General features: G+C 34.4%; 7 protein-coding genes and 1 long non-coding RNA gene across 11 annotated transcripts; 5 read left to right on the top strand and 3 right to left on the bottom strand.

The window, feature by feature from the left end:
* Positions 1–206: 206 nt before the first annotated feature.
* Positions 207–1,094, top strand: RpL14 (ribosomal protein L14). Of its 2 annotated transcripts, none has more exons than XM_076122575.1 (2): positions 207–313; positions 527–1,094. In XM_076122575.1, exon 2 carries the CDS (start codon positions 533–535, stop codon positions 1,031–1,033), a length of 501 nt encoding a protein of 166 aa, XP_075978690.1. In that variant the 5' UTR covers positions 207–313; positions 527–532; the 3' UTR covers positions 1,034–1,094. The 2 variants fall into 2 exon arrangements, with proteins under 2 accessions (XP_075978690.1, XP_075978691.1); XM_076122576.1 differs by lacking the exon at positions 207–313 and adding an exon at positions 337–360.
* Positions 1,095–6,301: 5,207 nt separating this feature from the next.
* Positions 6,302–6,954, top strand: LOC142978192 (uncharacterized). The gene is made up of 3 exons (XR_012959746.1): positions 6,302–6,406; positions 6,559–6,698; positions 6,815–6,954. It is a non-coding gene; the product is annotated as an uncharacterized LOC142978192 (long non-coding RNA).
* On the bottom strand, positions 6,843–11,879 carry LOC142978189 (uncharacterized). 2 transcript variants are annotated; one of them, XM_076122518.1, is made up of 14 exons: positions 11,507–11,879; positions 11,118–11,222; positions 10,528–10,685; positions 10,334–10,380; positions 10,171–10,255; positions 9,950–10,084; positions 9,741–9,854; positions 9,428–9,601; positions 9,124–9,276; positions 8,861–9,013; positions 8,502–8,660; positions 7,294–7,439; positions 7,150–7,210; positions 6,843–7,031 (listed from the first exon to the last, which is right to left on the bottom strand). In XM_076122518.1, exons 1-14 carry the CDS (start codon positions 11,544–11,546, stop codon positions 6,960–6,962), a joined length of 1,602 nt encoding a protein of 533 aa, XP_075978633.1. In that variant the 5' UTR covers positions 11,547–11,879; the 3' UTR covers positions 6,843–6,959. The 2 variants fall into 2 exon arrangements, with proteins under 2 accessions (XP_075978633.1, XP_075978634.1); XM_076122519.1 differs by lacking the exon at positions 11,507–11,879 and adding an exon at positions 11,367–11,485.
* On the top strand, positions 7,510–8,479 carry Polr3G (RNA polymerase III subunit G). Its single transcript, XM_076122520.1, has one exon. The coding sequence runs from the start codon at positions 7,631–7,633 to the stop codon at positions 8,285–8,287; it is 657 nt and encodes a 218-aa protein (XP_075978635.1). The 5' UTR covers positions 7,510–7,630; the 3' UTR covers positions 8,288–8,479.
* A 152-nt stretch (positions 11,880–12,031) lies between the features above and the next one.
* Positions 12,032–13,271, top strand: LOC142978191 (uncharacterized). The gene is made up of 2 exons (XM_076122522.1): positions 12,032–12,368; positions 12,757–13,271. Exons 1-2 carry the CDS (start codon positions 12,261–12,263, stop codon positions 13,045–13,047), a joined length of 399 nt encoding a protein of 132 aa, XP_075978637.1. The 5' UTR covers positions 12,032–12,260; the 3' UTR covers positions 13,048–13,271.
* Position 13,272: 1 nt separating this feature from the next.
* Positions 13,273–17,336, bottom strand: fidipidine (coiled-coil domain-containing protein 93). The gene is made up of 10 exons (XM_076122517.1): positions 16,949–17,336; positions 16,415–16,623; positions 16,057–16,324; positions 15,598–15,759; positions 15,441–15,488; positions 15,056–15,357; positions 14,843–14,962; positions 14,532–14,761; positions 14,209–14,329; positions 13,273–13,783 (listed from the first exon to the last, which is right to left on the bottom strand). The coding sequence occupies exons 1-10, from the start codon at positions 17,030–17,032 to the stop codon at positions 13,549–13,551; spliced, it is 1,779 nt and encodes a 592-aa protein (XP_075978632.1). The 5' UTR covers positions 17,033–17,336; the 3' UTR covers positions 13,273–13,548.
* Positions 17,337–17,828: 492 nt separating this feature from the next.
* Positions 17,829–21,616, top strand: LOC142978580 (ubiquinone biosynthesis protein COQ9-A, mitochondrial-like). 2 transcript variants are annotated; one of them, XM_076123079.1, is made up of 7 exons: positions 17,840–18,024; positions 18,140–18,774; positions 20,092–20,447; positions 20,524–20,615; positions 20,694–20,814; positions 20,986–21,189; positions 21,453–21,616. In XM_076123079.1, the coding sequence occupies exons 2-7, from the start codon at positions 18,180–18,182 to the stop codon at positions 21,486–21,488; spliced, it is 1,404 nt and encodes a 467-aa protein (XP_075979194.1). In that variant the 5' UTR covers positions 17,840–18,024; positions 18,140–18,179; the 3' UTR covers positions 21,489–21,616. The 2 variants fall into 2 exon arrangements, with proteins under 2 accessions (XP_075979192.1, XP_075979194.1); XM_076123077.1 differs by lacking the exons at positions 20,092–20,447; positions 20,524–20,615; positions 20,694–20,814; positions 20,986–21,189; positions 21,453–21,616 and having other exon boundaries at positions 17,829–18,024; positions 18,140–20,074.
* On the bottom strand, positions 21,486–23,534 carry LOC142978581 (uncharacterized). The gene is made up of 3 exons (XM_076123080.1): positions 22,934–23,534; positions 22,058–22,351; positions 21,486–21,948 (listed from the first exon to the last, which is right to left on the bottom strand). The coding sequence occupies exons 1-3, from the start codon at positions 23,425–23,427 to the stop codon at positions 21,804–21,806; spliced, it is 933 nt and encodes a 310-aa protein (XP_075979195.1). The 5' UTR covers positions 23,428–23,534; the 3' UTR covers positions 21,486–21,803.
* Between the last annotated feature and the right edge of the window lie 93 nt (positions 23,535–23,627).

The raw sequence follows: 23,627 nt of genomic DNA, 5'->3' as shown, positions 1-23,627 counted from the left end.
AAAGCTGTTTGTGACAACAAATTGGGCTACCGGAACGTACAATCAGCACAAGACATAATAGGATTTTTATTATTTTCTTATGTGTTTGAGAAAGAAAATTTAACCTCAGAATACAAAGCTTTTAAACTATCTACAGTAAGACGAGTGGATTGGACTTGAAAAGTCGAGCTTTATACTTTACCCACCATAGACAATACGAGAATGTATAATTTTTTTACATGGTAACATTGTAGAGTATAGTGTCAACTTGACACGACAACCAAGGCCGGAAATTCTTTTCGTGAATTCGTTGTTTGTGTAAAGACGTTGTAAGGTTAGAATAATTTTATCCGTTGTAATCTATGTGAATTCTGCCCATCCGTTAGTATAAATCTGTCACAAAAGTCGGCTGCTATGTGTTTATTGTGTATAGCAGAATATTTCTGTTGATAGTTGCTATAAAGTCTAAAGTGAACTAAGTGTCGGCAATCTCGTGTAGTGAATTCATGTCAAGATCTTTCAATAACATGCATTCGTGTGTTTGCAGGACGTCATGCCTTTCGCGCGGTTTGTGGAACCAGGGCGTGTTGCCCTGGTAGCTGAAGGACCCCTGAAGGGGAAGTTGGTGAGCGTGGTTGATGTTATTGACCAAACCCGCGCTCTCGTCGATGGACCTTGCAGCGGCGTTTCACGTCAACAGATCCGCCTTAACCAGTTGCATCTGACCAAGTTCCGCCTGAACTACCCATTCACAGCGCCCACACGCGTTGTCAGGAAAGCATGGACTGATGCTAAATTGAGCGAAAAGTGGACTGACAGCCAGTGGTCTCAGAAGCTGGCCAACAAAGAAAAGCGTGCTCAGATGACCGACTACGACCGCTTCAAACTGACATCTGCCCGAGTCAAGAGGAATCGCGCGAGGACAGCGGTGTTCAAGAGCTTGAAGGTGAAGGCAGCGCGCGCCGGCACATTCGGCAAGAAGCTCGTGCCCAAGGCGGCCGCCAGGAAGGTGCGCACCAAGAAGCCCAGCGCCAAGAAACCGGCGAAGAAGTAATTCTTTGTTGAAGTTTAAGTGAATATCCAGGGACAGATAATAAAGAATTACTTTAAGCTAACTTTCTTGTGTTATTGTTTCTCATAATTAATTGTCCTTTGACAGTGCAATAGGTGAGTTTAGTTGATATTGTAGAACATGTGGTGTTTTTTCCTTACTCAAACTGTTTTCTGTTTCAGCTGCGGTCACCAGTAACCTGATTAAAGAGGTTAGTTTTAATTGTAGTCTATATTATAGTGCTGCAATACTTATTTTACTACTATTATGATGAATTTAAATTTTTATAGTCTCGTTCGTATGAACATTAATGATTTCAAATTCACCACATTGCTGAATAACTTAATGATAAGTTATTGTTTATATTTCATTATGATGTACAAACCTGAGATGAGTTATTTTTTTGTTTACAGAATATGGGGAATCTATATGTTGTGAATGATTCAGGGAGCCACATGACCACATGGAATAAGGAAATGTAAGTGTTTGTAATCATAACCTCAAAAAGTTTTAATCAGTTGCATGCAAGTTAAATGATGAATTTAAATTTTATAGTCTCGTTCGTATGAAACACATGATTTCAAACTTACCACCTAACTGAATAATCACTAAATATTTTACATATATTTTCACCTGAAAGACATGAATACTAAGTATTTCAATTTATTGCAGGTTCATGTCCACCCATTGTTGATTACCATTATGCGGGTCCAGATCGACAATGTAAGTATATTAAAGGGAAAACCTTTGTGTGCTTATAATTTCTGTATATTTAAATGGATTATTTTTCGACTGGATGTGTACTTAAGACTGCTTAAGACCCTACCAAAGCCGATGTGTGCATGGACCCTTTATGCACGTGTGACTCTGGCTAGGAACATTATCACACTCTGTGTAAGACATGCAATTGTTATAGTTTCATGTCCAAGGGTTGAGTGTGACAAACATTCTATTATCTACACCTTTACACAAATTTGAAGATAAATGTGTTCTATAGAACTTTACTTTTGTTTGCAGATAAAATCAACTGATGTGCTAATCTATACTGTCATGAAGAAATACATGGGAGAAAAACAAAAGGTGAGTCGTCTATAAGCATTATACAGTTTAAAAATTTTACATTTTAATAATACAGAATTAAATTACTACATCTGTTGAGGCAGTCAACTGAAGATCTTGAGTTCAATTCCTGGGCTAAACAAACTGTTATCAAACTTAAGAAGCCCAATGATGTGCCTAGTATTCTATATCTCTATCATATCACCACCCATGGACTAATGCACTAAATGGGTGTATTTCACACATCTTACGATACAACAGGCCTTATATTATTTTTAAATCATTGTTACTGCTTGTCTGTTACAAATAAATTTGACCCTACCAAAGCCGATGTGTGCATGGACCCTTTATGCACGTGTGACTCTGGCTAGGAACATTATCACACTCTGTGTAAGACATGCAATTGTTATAGTTGCATGTCCAAGGGTTGAGTGTGACAAAACACTTCTGAAATGATTCCATTTAACTATACATTGATTCAATTCATTTATACCAAGTTTTCTCTTTGGACAGATGGCCAGAAAGAAGAGAACAGATATGAATGCTGCATACAAAGTGTGAGGTAAGATACTTAACTAGATACTTCGTATTTGACTACTCCCTTTTAATAGTTTTAAAGTGATGACTTTATGTATCGCCCCTAGCTGACATTGATGATTGATCTTCCCTGACTATCTTGTAGAAAATTTTATGACTGAGCTTCATTGGTACAGTTTTTAATAGATGTTCTTATTTCAGGATTAACTTACCACTGCTAACATGTGGACATAATGATGGGATAAGAAGAAAAGGTTCATAATATTTATAAAGGTATGTGTGCAATTAAATTAATTTAATATTTTTGGTTTAAATTTAATGGAATTTTTATTCTTAATGATGTCATAAAGTATCGCCCCTGTCTGAATTCGGATGATTGATAGTTTCTGAACAAATTTTAACAAATTAGCAATTTTCCATGTATTTTTTTCTGGTTGCTAATATTTTCTGTTCTTTGCAGATTGTGCAAACATTTCATACAAAATGACCTAAGGGATTTCATCAATGCTTAAAGTTACGGTATGTATTTTTTATGTTGAAGAACCAATTTGAGTTGGAAAAGTCTTATTGTCTTATAAATTTATGGTATTTAAATAAAGTTTTCTAATGATGACGTATAGTATCGCCCCTATCTGAATTCTGATGATTGATAGTCTCTGATCCAAATTCGAACATTATATTTTTTCTTGACCCACAAAATTCAAAATATTAATGTTTTTTGTGTCATTGTTACAGGTATTCCATGTGTTAAAATTGTGACCATGCCTTCAAGCTTACTTGATACAATAATATGGTAAGTTAAATAAAACTATATTTTGTTGCAGTAAACTTGTTGTCATTTGTTTGAATCTGAATTTTATTTCAAGTAAATTTAACCCTATTGATTAATATAGGTGTAAGTTTTTGCTGTATTTTTTGTTGATTAATTTTGAAATGATGACGTAAAGTATCGCCCCTATCTGACTCCTGATGATTGATAAATTCTGACCAAATAATTCCTTACATCTTTTGCTTAGATTTATCAACTGATCAACAAAACTAATTTTATGTTTATTTTTATAGGTAACAACTACATCACTAACTAAACAAGATCTGATTAAATGTCATGGAGAGACATACTTGGTAAGCAAATTTTATTTTTATAAATAGCAGCTCTATTTTATGAACTTTCTTTGCCACTATAATCTTACATCAATAGGATACTTTTCAAAATTTTATATTATTTGCCCAATTTTATATGATGATTCTTATATCGCCCCAGTCTGAACAAATGTGTTGATTGATTTCCTGATACAATTTATATCAAATAAATAGTCTTGTTAAAATAGTAATTTTCGTACTGAGCATTTTTTGTTCTTTCCAGATTTTAAAGCCAACTGCTGCACATACTAACTATGAGAAGTTACAGATTTATACAGGTATGTAACATGTTACAGATCTTTTTTTAAACTTTAGATATAATATTAGACTGATCAACAGAACAAAATTTAATATAATAACTTAGATGTAGGTACTATCTGTCTTAACTTGGTCTTGATTTTGAGTTATGTATTTTTTTAAATGATGTTTTTTATACAAGCATATATCATATACTTTTGATGAAATTTTTTAACTGATAAAAGCTTCAGATATTTTAATTTTTTTACGAAATTGAAATAGCTACTTATTCAATCATCACTCTTTTGCAGGAAACAAAAACGCAGTGTGTTTTAATGGTACAATACAGCAAGATCTATAAAGAATTCAAAAATAGAGGTAAGCATCATTATTGTTTTACTTATATAATGTCTGTTAGTCTCAAAATGATGAATATCTTAGTTATCCCTGTCTCACTAAATCGTGGGGAAAATTATGGTATGGTAACATCTGAAAATAATATAAAACAAAACATGTTTTCTTTCATAAGTTAACTTTCCATTAAAAATAGTATTTTTTTTAACAGATGGCTATGACGGGCACATCTGCTTATCTCAAAATGGACCAAATCGAAAGAAAATGGTAAGTTTTCATACAAGAACTACTTTTATAGTCAGTATAGTTTTAAATGATGAATATCTTAGTTATCCCTGTCTCACTAAATCGTGGGGAAAAATATGGTATGGTAACATCTGAAACTACAAAAAGTTAATTTTCAAATGTTTTAGCAGTGCATTCCTTGATATTTATCGGCCTCTATTCCTTTCAGATATACGCGTATCTATTGAAGCTAAATATTTTCTACTGCAACAATTAAATAAGGTAACTAGCTTTTCCTTCTTCAGTTGTCTTGTATAAATATGCTCTGTTCCCCATTTACTGGTAAATCAGCCATCATACTGTCGTTTACATATAAAATAGTCTGAATTACTACTTGATTACTTAAATGATGAATATCTTAGTTATCCCTGTCTCACTAAATCGTGGGGAAGAATATGGTATGGTAACATCTGAACATCAACCTGTTATACAAATACCATAACTTATCTTCTGGATTTTTTTAACACTCGTTTTATTTGTTGCAGAACTTGAAACTTCGTGCTACATTGGCATGTCATAAGATCTTTTTTCACTAGAAAATAATATTAAGTGGTATGTATACAATCTATTAAATTCTTTCATTTCCGTTTTTAACATGATGAATAATTTTAGACAAGCATATATCTAGAATTTTTTTGAAGATACATTTAATCTGATATTTAATCTATTCTGTTCGAAATAGTATTTCCAATTTGAAATTGCTAATGATATTCTATTTTTCATTACAGGTATTGTTGCCGATCCTTAGTGTAACCCTATGCTAATTTTAAAATAAAACTGTTATTCAAAGAAAGTTATTAAAAATAAAGCATTTACTTTTAATTCTCGTTGTATTCTTTTCCCTTGATAACCTTCTAAATCGAAACTAGTAAAGGTGGTCAATTTAGTTACACAACATTTTATGCCAGCTTGTCTGTTACATACTAGTGTCTAAACTGCTGAACATATTAAGGTGGAATATTGCCATATATTAAATTATTACAAACAATTTTAGACTAGCCTTGCTATGCGGTTATTTCATGGTTAACTAGATCAGGGACTTGAAAAATAAATAACTCGGTCAGGGTAGTTTCTAAACCAGCAGTGTAGTGTATAATATCACAGTAGGTACCTATTTCTAATATGGTTCTAACGTAATAAGGGTGTGAACTCACATATTTTATTTAAACCCATTCATGTCCCACTGCTGGGCAAGGGTCTAAAGGTTCACGAGTGCGTTATCAACTAATTTATTATTTACCATTTAAATAGATAATTCCACCACAAATATATAGGGGCATTATGCCCCTATATCTTCAAAAAATTTCTGCTGACATTGTATTATAAAAGGAGGGCGCCACGTGAACCTACTAACGGCAATACATATATTTTATTATGTGCCTAGACTGGTCACAGGACGACTGGACTAGACTGGTCACAGGACGACTGGACCAGACATCGCTGAAGTTTTTGTCTTAAAAGTTGAATGTTGGATTACATTAATATTAATTTAGTTCATAAGAGCTTGCTTGATTCGTTATTCGACGACAAAAAAATTTACGACGCGACGTCCAGTATGTCTCAGCCTGATAAATGCATCTATTATAATATTTTGTAACCACATCCTGTAGGAAGTTGATAGTAAAATAGTATATAAATGGCAGAAAACTAAATATTCTATTATTGTTCACACGTTGTAAGACTGATTTAAAAAAATCGCCAAAGATGTATTACATACTCCTGACAGAAATGGAAAATACTAGCTTCACGTCCTGCAAAATCCAGGTACCTATGTCTTATGGTGTTTGTTATAAAATATGTATAACTAATCTCCGAAATAGCCATCAGTTGTAAGCCAAAATTATAACAAGTGGAAAAAAACCTTGCCTACAACTGTGTTATTGATTGCATAGCATATTATTTTTTTTTTTTTACAGGGCTTACATTCAGATGAATGGGAATTACTTGAAAAAGAATTTATGAGCCTGAATGTGATGTACACTAAACAAAATCATTTTTATGAGGTTGACACCCCCGGGATTCAAGTCTTAAATATTTTAGCAAGAGACCAATTTGCGTAAGTCTTCCTTACTAAAAAAATAGGAAAAGTTAGAGTATTGATACATATAAACTTAGTTTGTACACCTTGGCTCAAGGATTTCAGAACCCATTATAATAATTTTAATATTATAGTTACAGGGTTGCAAGTCAGTCGATGGCGATGGAAAAAACTAATATTGGTGGAAGAACCATTCAAGTGCAAAAATTGGTGTGGACTTTGAATAAAGTTTAAACCATAACTTTATTGAAAACATTTAATAAATAAAACATTCAAAACTCATTTTCCATTTTCTATAGTTAGTTCACTCTGGCAGTCACTAGGTACCCTGTCAGTAAAAAGTTCAGGTACCTGGAAAACACCAAAAAATACTATAATTGCTGCATAATTATTGCGGGTGAACTAACTGAAATTCAAATGAAAAAGGCCAGCTTTTTACTTAAAAAACAAACAATTCGTTGTTATTTACCTGAGGAGTATATGCTTCCACTCTGTCAAGCAAGGAGTCTGAATAGCCCGGTGTATAATATCTAATAAAATTAAATTACGATTAGTTACGTGTAAATAGTTAAATTTAAAAAAACTATAGAGAGAAAGAAATAAAGAGTCATACCTGACTATTTCGTCTGGGAAGCAACTATTTATAATATTAATATATTCCTTTAGTGAAGACCCAGGTACGGAATCAATTTCTTGAACTCTTTTTAACGCACCCGTAGTTACAAATAGCCTTCGAGCTCGAGCATCGTTTGGAAGAATCTAAAATAGTTAATGGATGATAAATAGTACGATTCTTGTAGTAGCATCTCTAAAATCATAACCTCAAAATTCTAAACGTTGTCATTGTTGACATGTTGTCTGTCGTCTGATATGTCATAACAAATAAATGTCAAATTAACATGTTGTTGAACAGCCTGTCCGAAAAAAATAGTATATTTAGTTAATTAAAAATGTCTGGTAGAGGTAGAGGCCGTGGAAGCGGCTTGTCCTTAACTCATGATCAACTTCAATCGTTAGGAATAGGTAGAGGGGAAAATAATGCACAGGTTGTCGCACCGCCTCCTCTATTTCCCAAACTTGAAGCAAAACCGCTACCTCTGACCTGCGACGCTGCTACCGACTACATGTTGATCGTAAAAGATCAATTCATAGAATTTTTACACGAATCACCTGCATACGTCAAACAAAAAACACAAAGTGATGGCATAGAACGATATTCTGATAAGTACAAAATGCTCGCTCTTGATGCAAAACAAGGCAAGGTTTTGGACTGTGTTTGGGCGAATATGCCGGGAGAGCTAAGACCTCAAGCAAGTAGGGCTCGTGTAACTACTCGTAAACGAAAACTGGATGACCCAACCGCAATTGCTAAAAGATTACAAACTCTAGAGAAAAAAGAAACTCAAGAAACTGGTGAAAATGTTGAAACAAATGATAATGAAGAGCCGGTTAAGAACCAAGAGGATAATGATGATGAAGAAATTGAAGATGAACATGAGGAAGAGTTTGAGATGGATGATGGTACAGATTATGCTAACAATTACTTTGATAATGGTGAGGATTATGATGAAGAAGATGACAATCTTGATGATGGACCAGTTTATTGAAAGTAGCAGTTTATTATATTAATAATTAACTTGAAGCTAAGTCTAGTAATTAGAGTATTTTAAAGATTGTGAAAGAGTATTGTCCTTTAGCCCAGAAACTAACATTACACCAACCATCAAAAGTAATATTTTTGATGTTTAAAACTACTGTGATTTAATGTTACATTAAAACTAAATGTTTTCAACAAATGTTTTGTTATTTAACTTGACTTACCTTTGCATATTGAGCTAGAACATATTTGAGTATACAAGCCGGTGCAGAATGCAACAGAGGTTCAAGTGCAGGACGATGGAGACAGCACTGCAGGGACTGCTTCAAAGCACAAGATGTTCTAGCTCTCACTTCACCCGATGACTTGGGGTTGGTGTACAACTGAAATAGTAATCATATAATATTTAATAATTATCATTTATAGTTAGTCATTTTGTTTACAGTAAGATTGGCAAATTTTCAATTCTAAAGTCTATTAAATAACTTACCAGTTAACTAAAATTGCTGTTGAACCAAGTTTTATTTTAAAGTATAATAAGTCTTTAAAGTAAAAGCTATTAGTGCACATTAGTTCAATTTACCTGTAACAGTCTAGGGAGAGCATTAGCAACAGCTACAGCTAAGCTGTGTTGCGGGGAATGTTTTGCGATGTGTCCAAGAGTCCATGCGGACGCGCATAGTTCCGCATCTTCCGCCTCTGTATTTTGTAGTATATTTACTAATGCTGGAATAGCCTGCAATCGAGATTTACGTACATTATGCATTATTACATTACAGACATTTCAGTATAGCAGTCGTGATATTACGTAAGTAGGTATGGCTGTATGTAATACGAGTATTATACCTTCGACTCTACGACTGCCATAGCCAATTGATCAGACTGTCCGGCGATAAATCCAAGAGCCATGCAAGCTGGGACTCTAGCGCCGCCAGTCGATTCAGCAAGCAATTCTACTAGAGGTCCACATCCACCAGTGTTTACTACTAATTGAGCTAACTGAAACATAAATTAGAATCCAAGCACGTCCGAAAAGTTCAATACAAAATATCGGGTTCATCAATATTAATGAGATCTTCGGATCACTCATACCTACCAGTGTCTATACTCTAGGCAACCAAAAGTTACAAAGTATGTAAACTGGTCTCACGTCAACGGAATGTTTAACAATATCCCGTAGCAAACACGCAGCAGCTCGACGGACTGGTGCGGCGTCGTGACCAGCGTGGAGTAACGCTGGAGGTAGTGCTCCACCGGCCACTACAGCTTCGGCCAGCTCGGTACGAGCTCCTGCCACCGCACCCAGCGCGCATAGTGTGCTACGCTGAATGCAGTTTTAATAACAAATTGATTAATTACCTACTTGCAAATAAACTCTCTTATCGCAAGTAAGCACCTACTAGAGAGATAAACGTTGAACTAAGTAGGTACCTACCTACGTGAAGTAATAAAAAAGAGAGAACCTTAAGTTTTGGGTCCTGGTTTTCCAATCCATGTACTAAATGACATATTGCTCCAGCATCAACCACTGCCTCTGGTTTATGTTGTGCTAGATCCACTAAAGCTCCAGCTGAAATCTGAAAACGACCAGAGTTAATTTTTCGAGCTTTTTCCTGACCACCACTATTTAATGTTCCGAAAACTGCAATAGTAATTACAAACTGAAGCTCACTTGTTTTAAACTCATTTCGGGTTCTTGGAATGCCAGCACAAGCAGCGGCAGTGTGCCAGCATCTACCACCAAACCTGCTAATTGGTCAGTATGTTTGCCTATATATCCCAATGCCCAAGCAGCATTTTCTTTCACCTGAAATATATCATGGATAATAAACAGGTATCTGCGATTAACTTGATTTTATTAGATAGGTAGCTAACGAACTTATAAATATTTACTTGCGTATCGAAATCTTCTAAACACGAGACAATGTGCTCTAAAGCTCCGAGACGAACAATGGCCGCTGCCAATTCTTCATTGTGTCTGAGAACATAAGTAAATCAGTTTTGACATATATCTCTATTATTAAAAGTTGTTGTCCTTAAATGGAAGCATACTTACTTCGCAACAGCTCGCATTAGATACAGTGCCGACCTTTTATAATACACCTGTTGACAATATTGATTGAATTGAGAACATGACCTTCTTAAATAACAAACGTGCACAGAACTCTAATAACTGAATACCTACGAAGTTGAGTTAATACATAAATAATTCGTTGATAATGAAGAGGTAGAGCCACACGTCTTACTAACGTTATACTTATTAAGATTTTCCAACGTGATGGTGACCATTCCTCCGTTGAGCAACTGTCTAGCAACATCTTCCTCGTGCTCAGCCAGTCTCGCTGCAGCCACCACAGCACATTGACGAACCGTGCTGCACGCATCAGACAGCAAGGGCCTTAATAAATCTATAACAAACTTGATGTAGTGAGTTAAACAGCAGTAGACACCTAGCAGTTTATCTAGTTAGTTGAGTTGAATCTAAGTAGGTAAGTTGGCACTGCATGGGTTCGATTCCCAACATTAGGTTTATTGTGGGTATGTATGTACACTACGTACCCAGGGTTTATCCGATAGTATCAACTTGCAGTTACTATACTTACCTATCAGCAACTATAATGAAGCTACAACTACATAATTGCCTAGACACGTGACTTTAAATCATCATAAGTCTAGTGAGTAAGGTAGGTACTACATACCTGTAACTATATAAAATCAAGACTGGCGGATTTGATAACACAATTATTGCGTTTATGCGGTTTAATTATATTAATATCTATTGCCTAACTTAGCAGTTACCTACAGCACTGAGTGAGGTCATATGATAATATCATACTCACCAAGTACACCAGCACTTTCCAAGCATTTAACATTAGTAGCTCTAGTAGCAAGTTCGGCCATTGTTTGCACAAACACCATTCGTGCTTTTTGATAGGTTTCGAAAACTACAAAAGACAAACAGTTAAGGTTTATAGATTGAAGGATGTCGATTCAAGGAAGTTGATAGACGACAACATGACAACAAATGTGTATGTGCCCGCAGCAACCATATCCCATTTCGTCAGTTTATATTTGCTTAACATAACTACCGTCTTGGAATATTCTGGGTCGCAAGTCCGAGATAAGGAATTTCTGGTTTCAGGTTTATAGCTATAATCAAACTGCCCACCAACTCCATTCCATTTAGTGATAACCTACGTACAAATCATACAAAGTGAAGAGTTGGTACCTAATTGGATGTTCCTAGGACTGCTCATAGAATGACTCATGATTATAATATTATTTTAGTGGGTATATTTCACTTCAAAGAAGTTTTTAGCAAGTAATAAGTTACGCAATTTTCTAATGTTAATGTGACAATGACGTTGAAGTTTGATTTTCATTTGTTGTTTTGTTGATCTCCAAACAAAAAACATTATAAAGGCCTACGCAACTAGACCGGTACAAACTCAAACTTTTTGAAATTATTTCCGTCCAAGAATGGAAATAACATTTTTTTTACACAAAACTTGAAACACTTTCTTGTTAAAAGCAAACATTGTATTTAACTTCATAATGTTTGATTGAACGCGCGCTACAGCGACCGGCGCGGACGCAGGCGTCTACACAGAGCAAGCACCCGTGAAGGTCATTTAGCGTTCGACGTCACGTCTCGTACAACTACAAGCGCGTCATTAGCAATCCATACACCAACCTACATAGAAATGCCATTGTAAACCACATGCAGGTAGCGCTTATCATCTGGTCGAGTCGACTCACACATGAACACACGAGTTCTCGCGGCTACGACAGGCTGACCGGCCGCGTGGTTACCTGCATCAGTTCATTAACTTTCAAAGATTTTTACATTGATATTTCGTTAACTCTGTTACCTGTGCAATTAAAATGAAATACGTAATTTGTCGGTGATTATTTTATACTCATATTTTTACGTAACGTTAACGTCTTCATCGTAGTGTTACATATTTGTAAACAAAAATAACATGCCTTATATCATGGTTATGGGTAGCCTTAGTGCCCCTCATCTTTCTAAAGATGAAGGCGCAACGGTGTATGGACTTAAAAGTGAGGAACGTGCAACTTTAGTTCGGGTAAACACCTCTAGTTTTCTTATACTACTAATTAACAAAGAACGGATGTTATTAAAGCAACCGGCCACACTAATTGAATGTTTTTACCTAACTAACTATGCTATCGAAGTATACTTACTTTCCTACTGTTACCATGTTGATAATGTAAGGTGAGGAACCAGAACGTAAACAGTCTTATTTTACTGATGTACCTATCTACTCCGTACCCGCATACTAAATCTGGTCTAAAAGATCCCCCTTCTGGTGAAAATAAAATCATGACCTGGGATAAATGCTGTGTGGTGTTATGCTAAGATTTATCTTCGATTAACTAGACCACTGTGCCTAGCCCCTATAGCCATGTTTATTTGTGTGAATTTACAATCTTACCTACCTACATTGTTTACAGGAAATAAACTCGTCGTTCAGCGTAGCTATTGCATCTTCACAAGACCTGGAACGGACCGTTCGAGTGACACAAAAGGGCATTACATTGGTTGTGGTTAACCGCTTGCACGCATTATTCGGGTACGATGTCGTATCACATGCGATGGCCATGACAAACGCTAACCGCGAACTGATATCATTCACAATGTATAAGAAATCCAGCCCTAGTTCGCAAGGTCACAGCCATAGCCACGGTCATACGCACAGCGGGTTCCATAAGGGTCACCCACACAGCAGCGTGGTCACGCTTTGATGAAGTGAACGCAACATTACTATTCAATTAACGTGCACCTACGTTGTGAATGAACGCGGTGCATTGTCATGAATTCTCAAAATTTACCTTTAAAAAATCCGTCCATTTTATAATTATTGTATTTCCAGTACTTAAAGTACAAGTGATGCGAATTTATTTAATATTATATTTTGAATCTCTATTTTTGTAATATTCAAGGTTTAAAATAAAAGTTATGTGTATAATTGTTTTATTTATTTTTAAATAATAATTTGTATTATCCATTATAAATACGTACTGACAGTGCGTTACAAATACGTTACGAACAATATAAAACCTATATTCAGTCTTAAAGTCTGTACAGGAGGTTTCTTGTTCTGTAAATTGGAATGGATATAAAAGTAGAAAATTAACAAGTACATAATTATTAATCGAAGACTAGATATACTATGCGTGTGATATAAAGTAAAATGGCGATGTGATCGTCTTCGTGTTAAAGTTTCAATTTGTATCTTTAATTGGTCAACTATTACTCTGAGTTCCTATTCTCTGTCGTTCCTCTCCTAATTTCTTCAAGGCAGCAGCATATTGCCTCTGAACATCCATAAGCCTCGAATATTCGTTGTAGAGAGCAGCTTTCTGTTCCTTCTCACTTTTAAATTTTTCTTCAACTTTTTTAACAGTTTGGTTGACCCAGTCCACAATTGATTCGAATTGCGTCATAAACTCTTCTCGCTTTCTAACTGATGACATAGCCCTGTAAAGTTTGACAATCGTTACGATTCAGTTTGATATTCATACGCAAATAATTAGAAATGAAACCTAGGATAGGTAAAATTATTTTAATATGCCTCTCTTAAATTTTGATTGTACCCTATCACATTCGTCTCAATCTCTTGTGATTTTCGAAAAAAACTGGCCATTTTTTATACTTATTTATAGTGAGAACACAAGTAATATTATACATTGAAGAACTGTCGAGAATAAGATGTTAGATATGTATACAACAGTGCGAGATTGCCAAACTGATATAGACTGAACAGTTATGTCGTGAATACTGACAAAGGATAGATATAATCAGAGATCATTTCAACTTTACGACATGCTATTTAATCTATAATTCGTCAATTTGCTGCCCAGAAAGGTAAAAGAACAATATGCGACTAAGAAATGTTAACTTACTCATCATAATTATCCAATATTGAGTTAAGCAGACTTAACTCTTTTGAGGTATATAGTTTTACTTCTAGCAGCGTATTGTAAAATATGTAATACTGTTTCGTTTCCTTGTGCTTCGATGCAACTGCAATAAAATAATGCATTAATTAATTGTGCTACACATCAATCTCTTCAAGATCCTACTCCTTTTTCATTGACTCGTCATGAAAGAATATATCAAACCTTAACACTGTAAAAACTATCTAACATATACAAACAGCACAAGTTTGCCATTTTAAGTAATGTTCATGACTCATTAAAGATTATTGTCAAAAGTCACAAATTACCTTGATTATAGAGTTCTATGAATCTCTTTTCATATTGCAGCAATTCTGCAGTGCCGGGTACTTCATCAATAGCAGTGGAATAACGCAACACCTCGCGGTTCAGCTTGCCGAGCTCCAGTCTCATAGTTGAAATGAACGTTTTTAATTTCTCTTCTCTCTCTGTAAATTCTTTTAACTCTGCTGGTGTGAGTGGTTGCTCTTCTACTTTAGAATCAGGGTCTTTTGCAGATCTGTTAACAAATATATTTATGTAATATGTAATACTGAACTTAGTTCTAAGGTAAAAAAAATGTATGTTTTATTATGTGTACCTTAGTTCCTCCTCCAAATGGCCGTGTTCATTATCCCGTCGCTGTATAATTTGCAGCAGTTCATTTCTTTCTCGCGCTAACTCTTTCAATGATTTATAGAATTGTTTCACATCCTTATCACTGTAACAATGAAAATTAAAATGTTGATTCTAGACTTACGGAAAATACTAGCAATTACGGATAGTATAGAATAATATGCTTAATTGCTTATACCTATGGTCTTCAGATTTCATCAATTTGAATGTAATCTTTTGAAGTTTTGCAAGTATATCAGTGTACTGTGTTTTGGCATTCTCCATTCTGCCTTCATGGTTGTCCTTGAAATCTTGTATGTCTTTTTCCAATGCTTCTATGCTCTTAGTAAGTCTGTCCACGTCTAGAGAATATTTCTGCTTCTCACTCTCCTCTAGTTCTTTGGACACTTCACCGGTGAGCTCTGAATGTAGTACTGCATAGTGAATTTTGGTATCTGCATTATTTTCTTTGTGATTCTCATCTTTAATATATCTGTTAGCCTAAAAGGTAAAAGTAAATTATTGTATTATAACAGTGATATTATGATGATACTTGTAACAATTGCTTCTAGTGTGCTACTTACTTCAGTGGTAATCTCAGAGGGATCTGCCAAAGTCTTTTCATAATCATACTGAAACAAAAATTTCAAGTATAAAATTTAAAGCAAATGGAATTATCTCATACAATGTGAATAAGAAACAATGTAAAATTTTGTAGTGTTTCATTTGGTTTAGTCTTACCAAGAAGTCCAATCCATCATCATTCTTGACATCTGATTTGCTTGTAGACACATGCATTAACATCCTCTGATCATACTCAGATAGTGTTGCATTTACTTGCTCCAACTCATTGGCAGGGAGGCCACCCTTCCTCTTGCGAACTCTGCATGGTTTATACAAGTTCTGAAAATTTGGGAGACATTAAAATGAAAGCATTTCTTCTCCTATAACTATTCCAAAATACTGACAGTGAATAAACATTGGCAATCTCTTCTAATATTGTAATGCATCAGTTTGGATGTATATTTATTACTCAATCATGGCAAAACTACTGAACAGAATTTGATGAAATTCTGTGCACAGATAGTTTATTATCTGGCTTTACAAAAAGGATACCTTTTTCTGGGAAAATAGACAAGGTTGCTGGCAGTAACTAGTTAATCATTGCATGAAGTATAATTCAGTTTTTTAGGTACTAACCTGAACCATGGCTAAGTTTCTTAACAGTTTCTCTTTCTGCACATAGTTGGCCCTGTCAGATTCAAATATGTGACTCTTGTCATACTGCATGACAGCAAACTTGCGTAACTCATCTTCTTTGGCTTCTCTGAACTCACTGGAGTATTTTATAAGCCACAGAATCAAGGGATAGATGTTGATGAAGTCCAATCCTTGGATTTGGTGGGGCTCTATTGTGTACGGACATTTCATTGATGGCAACACTTTTACAATTTTTTCTGTTAAAGCTCTGAAAATGAAAGAAATAACCCAATAAAAAAGCACTGTAACAACATTGTCAGAAATCTAAGATGTAGAAATAATTAACTCAGTTACTTACATTTTCTTTCCTATGGTGAGATTCTCTTCAAACAACAGACTGATATCAACACCTATGTCACATAGTTCTATACACCATGTTAGGCCTCCAACTATCTTATCAAAGGCAGAGAGCCCCTGTAGCTGGGCTCTGTAGTACCCAGCTGCAACCAGCGCATCTGATATCTCATGCCATTTGACTAATTGCTCAGCATCTTCACGAACTTCTACCTGTAGAAATAAATAATTTATCATTAAACAAAACAGCTACAAGATTATGTGTAGATACTGAATAAAAGCAGAGAACAAGAAAGTATAATGACACAAGCAGTGAGCACTGTATTAACACAAATAAAATATGTGTGTACTAAATGGGTAAGTGGAGATAACTGCAGATAAACACAGATGCATTAAAAATTATATTTACATTTATTTATAATCACGATCAGGTATTATTTTAAGAGATAGATATTAGTAAGCTTAATGGTTATAAGTTTCAAATTACACTACAACAAGCTAGTGTTAGTAATAATAAATTATAGTATCGTTCTCGTACCTCTTTGCCCTCGTGATCTACGCCACTATAAATATTCATTAAAGGTTTACTACGAGTAAAGATATTCTTTTGTTTTGCTGCCATGTTTACTAAATTATAGATATACTATGAGTAACAATTTGTACAAGATAGTAAAAACACTGATAAATCTGCAACACCTCTAAATCTGTAAACTTTATGGACTCATATTAAATTCATGACAACGTAGTTGCCATTTATTTAACTACATATACAGGCATCAGGCACAGTCAGAGTGCTGGGTGTCTTCTGTAACTGGGTGTTATATTATTCGAAGGTAAAGAAACCACAGAAAAGAGATTTTTTATTAGTTTTTCACCGACATTTTACACAGCTGACACGACTACGATATGACACTGACAACCAGCCAACTGTCAGAGTTAAACAACTGTCAATTACATTATTTTTTTATTTTTGCTCCAGTCGAAGCAGGCAAAGGCAACTATGAAAAGCGACTTTGTATACCATGGCAATCACTCATAATAAATAGTTTGAAAATAACAATAAGTTCAGTAGTTCTTAAAACGACGCTTTTTTTGCCATGGCGGCTGGCAGAGAGAGAATAGAACGTCTCTTGGAAAAGTTAGAACGACCAGTACAAAATTATTTTACTTATTTCGGCATCGGTCATCAAAACAGCCGGTTTACTCTTGAAGTATTGACAAAATCGAATTCATTTAACTAAATTCCGAAATAGTGCGTAAATAAACGCTGGTATAAAGTGAAACTAATTAAATTGTTTGATTTTAACTAGTTTGATTTTAAGCTAGCGTTCAATCATGCATTATCTTGTTTAAGAGATCGATTTGACATTACCTCGCATTTGATTCAATGTGCGTAAAACGGAATACCAATAAAAAATTGATTGACTGACAAGTCACCTGTCAAATTTATTTAACGCATCACGGTGCACCGTGTTTGGCAAAAAATATACCGTGAGAAAAACCACTTAATAACTCATAAATTGTGGTATACGCACAAACGCCGATCTTGAGAAATATTTATAGGTGGAATCTATAGTACGTCGAGAATGAGCAGATTACCAAGGATTTTCCGCTGTAAGTGTTCATAATCTAGCACCCGAAAATCACTTTTGTTTCATAAATTATTTATGTTTCGTACTAACCTCGCAATAATTTAATTTATTATACATTCAAAGCACTTGAATTTCAGAATTTGTTGAAATAAGTAACTATTTCATACAAAACTCATCATGGGCGAAAATATAGATATAGTGGATTACATTTCCACGTTATTGGATTCTGGAAAATATAAGGAAGCTATAAGTGTACCTAATGAAGAGAAATTTGCAAACAGTTTTAAGGATAATTGCTGGGATTTAATTTCTGTAGTTATTGGAAAAATTCAAGATGATACTATTGTAATTAAGCCATCAATGTATGGTGCATGTGAGCAACTGTTGTCTGTTATCATTCAAAAGTCTTCCCCCGAAGAAGCATTGTTGGAATTTATTGAACAAGTTGAACTTGCAAAAAATGATGCTCAATTTGGTCTTGTTCTACCACCTCTTCAAGATGTTTTGAAAAAGTTTTCTACTAAAAGAGGAAGATCCTTAGAATGGTGCTTAAACTCTATAAGTACATACATTGAGAATATTCCAATATCAGAACATCACTTGGAAGGACAGGAAAGGCTATTGATGGATTCTGATTCCAATGTCAGAAGAGTAACTAGAGTGTATACCTTACTACCACCATTCTATAGATACTTTATCAATGAGCTGGATGGTTCAGAAGCAAGTGTTAAGACCAAGCAAATTATCACAGCCTTTTTAATAAGTTTACTTGGTAAACCTTTGATTTACATAGACCTGGATCCAGAAGGCAATGAAAAAAGTGAGGCAAGATTAAGCTGCTCAGAAATTGTCCAAGATATATGTGTGCTTGAAAAGAATGTATTCAAATTTTTGGATTACATAGAAGTTTGCCATAGGGCGAGTGTGAAGAATAAATCATTAAAAGATAGTGAAGATGAAAACTCACCATATGAAAATAGAGACAAGATCAATATAACCACACTTTCTGGACTGTTCTATGCTATATTTTCTGGACATTTTCAAATACCACAACATGCAGTTCCACAAGTTTATAGATTGGATTATGTCCTCAATACTGTAATGTTATGTGGAGTTCATCTGTTAAGCTTTGCTGAGTATAGTCCATTAGCTAAGGCTTTATCCCTTTGCGAGGCTATTTTAAGCAGATTTCCTCCAAAAATGTCATATGACTTTTTCTCACCAGTTCACATTGATATGTGCAAGGGACTTGTGAATGTTGCAATATATTCAAGTTATGAGTCACTGCGTAAAAGGTCTGTGGGAATAATTGGAACTCATGTCAATAAATTTGATTATAAGGGAAGATGTACACTTATTAAATTTTTGATTGAAATATCTAATCACTCTGGAATGATAGGATATGCTATTACTTTGTACAAAAACTCCATAAATGAGGCATTTAAGGATCCAAAAGTAGATGAGTGTTTTACTGGAGCTCAACTTTCAAATATGATAAAAAAGATTTGCTTATTACCTCATGGTGCAGAATCAGATTTAGTTGAGTTGGCTGATCAAATAATTTCAGCCCTGAATTTCTTGAGATATTTAACTATCAAGGATGCAGACAACATTACTGGAATAAGAGATAACTTTTCATTCATTGAAAATAATTACCTTGAAAAGCTAAGAGTTGGATTAAACATGTCTAAAGCTCACTATGAAGTCAAGTTAAAGGATATTGAAGAAGGAAAGGATCTTCCAGAAGAAAATGTTAATGTATCAATCAATGTGGGTGGAAATGTATTGGACAAAATACCCAAGGAAAACAAGAAGGAAATTATATGTTCAGCATTAAATGCTTTTCATCTTATTGAAGGCCTGATGGCACGTCTTTCGGAATGTATCAACATCAATAAAATGCAAGGCTTAAAAATGAATTGTGATTAAAAGTGATATATGTACTAAAATAACATTTAGTTCTAAAATAAATCATTTTCATGGATTTTGTTTTTATTTATTTATTTGGCTTATAAACCTAATTAGAAGGATTATATTAATAGTACATAGTATCTTCTTAATTTGCTATTTGAATATTTTTTGTTAACAGCTTTGAAGAACGGCCAAAGAATACTTAGCTCATTGGCTACTGTTTCTACCAATAAAACACATGGAATAATTAGATGTTATAGCCAAGGTTATGTTGAAAGAGAGCCAAAGCTAGCCACACCTGTTCCCACTGAACATGAGGAGCATCAATATGAAGAAAATGTTAAAAATCGCATTTTGGAAAAAGCTTTAGAGTTTGTACCAAAGAGTGGGTGGTCTGTTGAATCTCTCAGTAGTGGAGCCAAAGCAGCAGGCTACCCAACTATAACACATGGTCTGTTCCCAAATGGAGGTGCCGATCTTGTTCATTATTTCAATGTCAAATGTAATGAACATTTAGTGGACCAAATGAAAACAGTAAGTTTTATTCAATTCATGGAAAACAGTAATTTAGTAGTATTTTAAATATTCAATGTTTTCTCGTTTTTCACAGTGGCCAAAGGAGGATATAAAGGAGTCTAAAGTCCCAGCTAAATTTGTAGAAAATGCGATAATGGCGCGATTGCTAATGATTGACCCATATAAGTAAGTTTAACTGTACTTTTATTTTTTCTTTTGATTGATTGATATAATGCAGTTTATGATTCGAATTTTTGTTTTCAGGAGCACCTGGCCAAAAGCAATGGCTCTTCAGACACTTCCTAATAATGTTCCTAACTGCTTGGCCACACTACTGTCACTGGTAGATGATATTTGCTACCATTCTGGGGATAGAAGTGTTGATGTAAGTATTGTTTTATGAATTTAGAGAAACATACTATCACCTGATGTGATTATTGATAACATTCACAAACCTACAAATATTTTATATCACTTATTAATTAATCAGTTTACTTCGACTAATTTGATGAACTGAGAACCATTATATTTAATTGAATTATTATTTTATTTCTAGTTCAACTGGTATGCTCGCAGAGTGGGTTTGGCTGGAATATATAAAGCATCCGAGTTATTTTACTTGACGGATAGCAGCCCAGAAAACAGTAGTACAAGAAGCTTTGTTGCATCGCGAATTCGAGACGCCCAATTGATCCAAACAGCTTTAAATTTAAACCCCGTGTCTGCCGCTCCACAAACATTAACTGCTGCATTTACGACGGTAAGAGAAATGCAAACTTTAGATACATTTCATACTTACAATGGGGACTGTATGACTCATATTGATATTACATAATATTATATTATGTATAGACTTTTAAAATTACCCTATAGCCAAAGAGATTCATATTTTAATTTATGCAGCAATATGTTTTTACATAGAAGATAACTATTATTAAGATTATTATAATATGCTATGTCTATAAACATTAAATATATTGTACATCAATTTAATGTATATTAATAAGTTTATTTATATTTCAGGCCAAGAATATTTTGGGAATGAATACACTGAAATAATATGAAGATTATATTAGGCAAATAAGGGGTGGCTATTCAAAACATTTTCCACACAAAGAGAACTTCTATGACATAAAAAGTATTAACATATTCATATTTAGTTGTTGATAATAAATAGTTTAATTGTCCATCTGAAGTTTATCTTAACCTTTATCTCCATAATTTTTATAATAAAATATTGACTTTTATATAAAATTATCCATTATTATATTATTTTTATAGTTAATAATATGATGCAGTCTCTTAATAAATGTTGTAAGTAAAATATGCTTACAATAAACACAGTGCTATGATAACTGAAGGCACATTTTCTAGCTATGATGGTACAATGTAGTCACTGCCTGTAGACACATAGGAAATCAAGTTTGGTGGTAGTGGTAGCTTGCTCCACACATTGGCTGAGACAGTTTGTCTGATGACAAACCTGCAGATCATTTGTAAAGAATCCAATTTGGCAAACCTAAAAATAAAGTGATTGAATAAGTTCTTAACAATGCAATTCTAAGATTTATGATACTTTGATATAACATTCAAGAAAATAATATATTTCTAATGGAGATAAACATTACCTATTTAGTGGCCTTGCTAGTTTGACTGGCATCTCAAAAAGGTTTGATTTTACATCAACAGCTGCACAGTGTTCTGAAATTCTATTTGCTGGCACAAATGTTTCATTATTTAGAGAAAATAGTCCATTGGCGTGTCGAAGGCGTGCATGGAGTGTGCGCCCCACACAGCGGAATGACACACAAAGTATGTGGCGGGAGTCACATGAGTCTCGTACTAGGAATACATTATCATGCTGTCCTGCAAGTAATTCTTCAGCCTCACTTGATGTAATGCCTCCCCAGTACCATCCATGTCTGTTAAAATTAAACAATAACTTTACATCTAAGAGTTTTATCAGAGTAACTTATAGATTGGAGGAGTGAAAGGGACAGGTAGATAGGCCACATTACTTTATGAATAAGACAGTTAAATGAGTATGTGCTGTGTATCCACCACACTGGCTAAGTGCAGGTTGGGGACTTTTCATGCTCTCTCAAACCATCTTATGTGTGCACAGACGTGTAAGGCTTCATTATAATATTTTCCTCCCCTGTAAGGATATGTGAGTAATATTTCTAATGTTCACAAAATTTCTAAAAGTCGTTGTTGCTCTGGGTTTGAAAACCTTGACCACTTGAATGAGTGGTTATGGATACACTATTCTGCTATGCACTCATTTAGATACAAGTTAATAAATCAGTTTATATAAAGTCTATTAAGATCTGTTTTAAATACTCAGCACTTGATCAAAGCAAGTGTATGTAATGACACTAATTCATTGTAAATCACTTTTTATATGTTAGTCAAAACTAAACAAGAAAATCAGAATCTTGTCTATTAGGGTGTTCATGTAAATAATAATTATACTTGTTGCAAGAACCATATATAAAACTCACTTTGATAGCTGACAATATATAGCACAGGTTTCAAGAGAAGCATGTTGGTGATGTCCTCGAAGTACAGAATGCCCATCTGAGTGTTGACACTTTATTGCTTGTTTATTTAATTGACCCTCTTTTTTAGACTCGTATCCTGAAGCAACAATGCTTCTTTTGTCTGAAGATGTAGATGCATCTGTACATTTGCTTAGGCTACATAAATGTTCTCCATCATTATTTTTGTTGCCAAAATATCTCTGTAGCGATCTCACGTTACCAGTTAAGAAGAACTTATTTTTCCAGAACTTCACAAATTTATTTGTGTTCATAGAAGGCTTGCGATCTGGTAAAAATACACTGTTAACGATATCTGTGTTGTTAAAATCCCTTTTGTTATCAACAGTTCGCTGTAGATGTTTACATTCCATAGGCTTTAACCACTTCCGTAGGCAACCCGTAGCCAGCCACTTGCGTCGATTACAATGAGTACATCTCTCGTAGTTTTTATTCATTTCTAAAGACCTTATTCTAAACAAAGATTTTAACTGTAGCTAATAAAAAAATAGGATGCCCAGCTTTTGCAAACATCACATTGACATGACAAGAATGACAATTGCTGACCAGAGACCAGATAGATCACTTTCATCGGGCAACCGCGAATATTTTGGATTCTAAATTCTTGACGATAATTAGATGTAGGTTTTGGTAATTA

This window comes from Anticarsia gemmatalis, chromosome 14, assembly GCF_050436995.1.
Source record: "Anticarsia gemmatalis isolate Benzon Research Colony breed Stoneville strain chromosome 14, ilAntGemm2 primary, whole genome shotgun sequence".
Lineage (NCBI taxonomy): Eukaryota > Metazoa > Arthropoda > Insecta > Lepidoptera > Erebidae > Anticarsia > Anticarsia gemmatalis.
The sequence above is the reverse complement of the archived record's forward strand: the minus strand, read 5'-3'. Positions and strand labels throughout refer to the sequence as shown.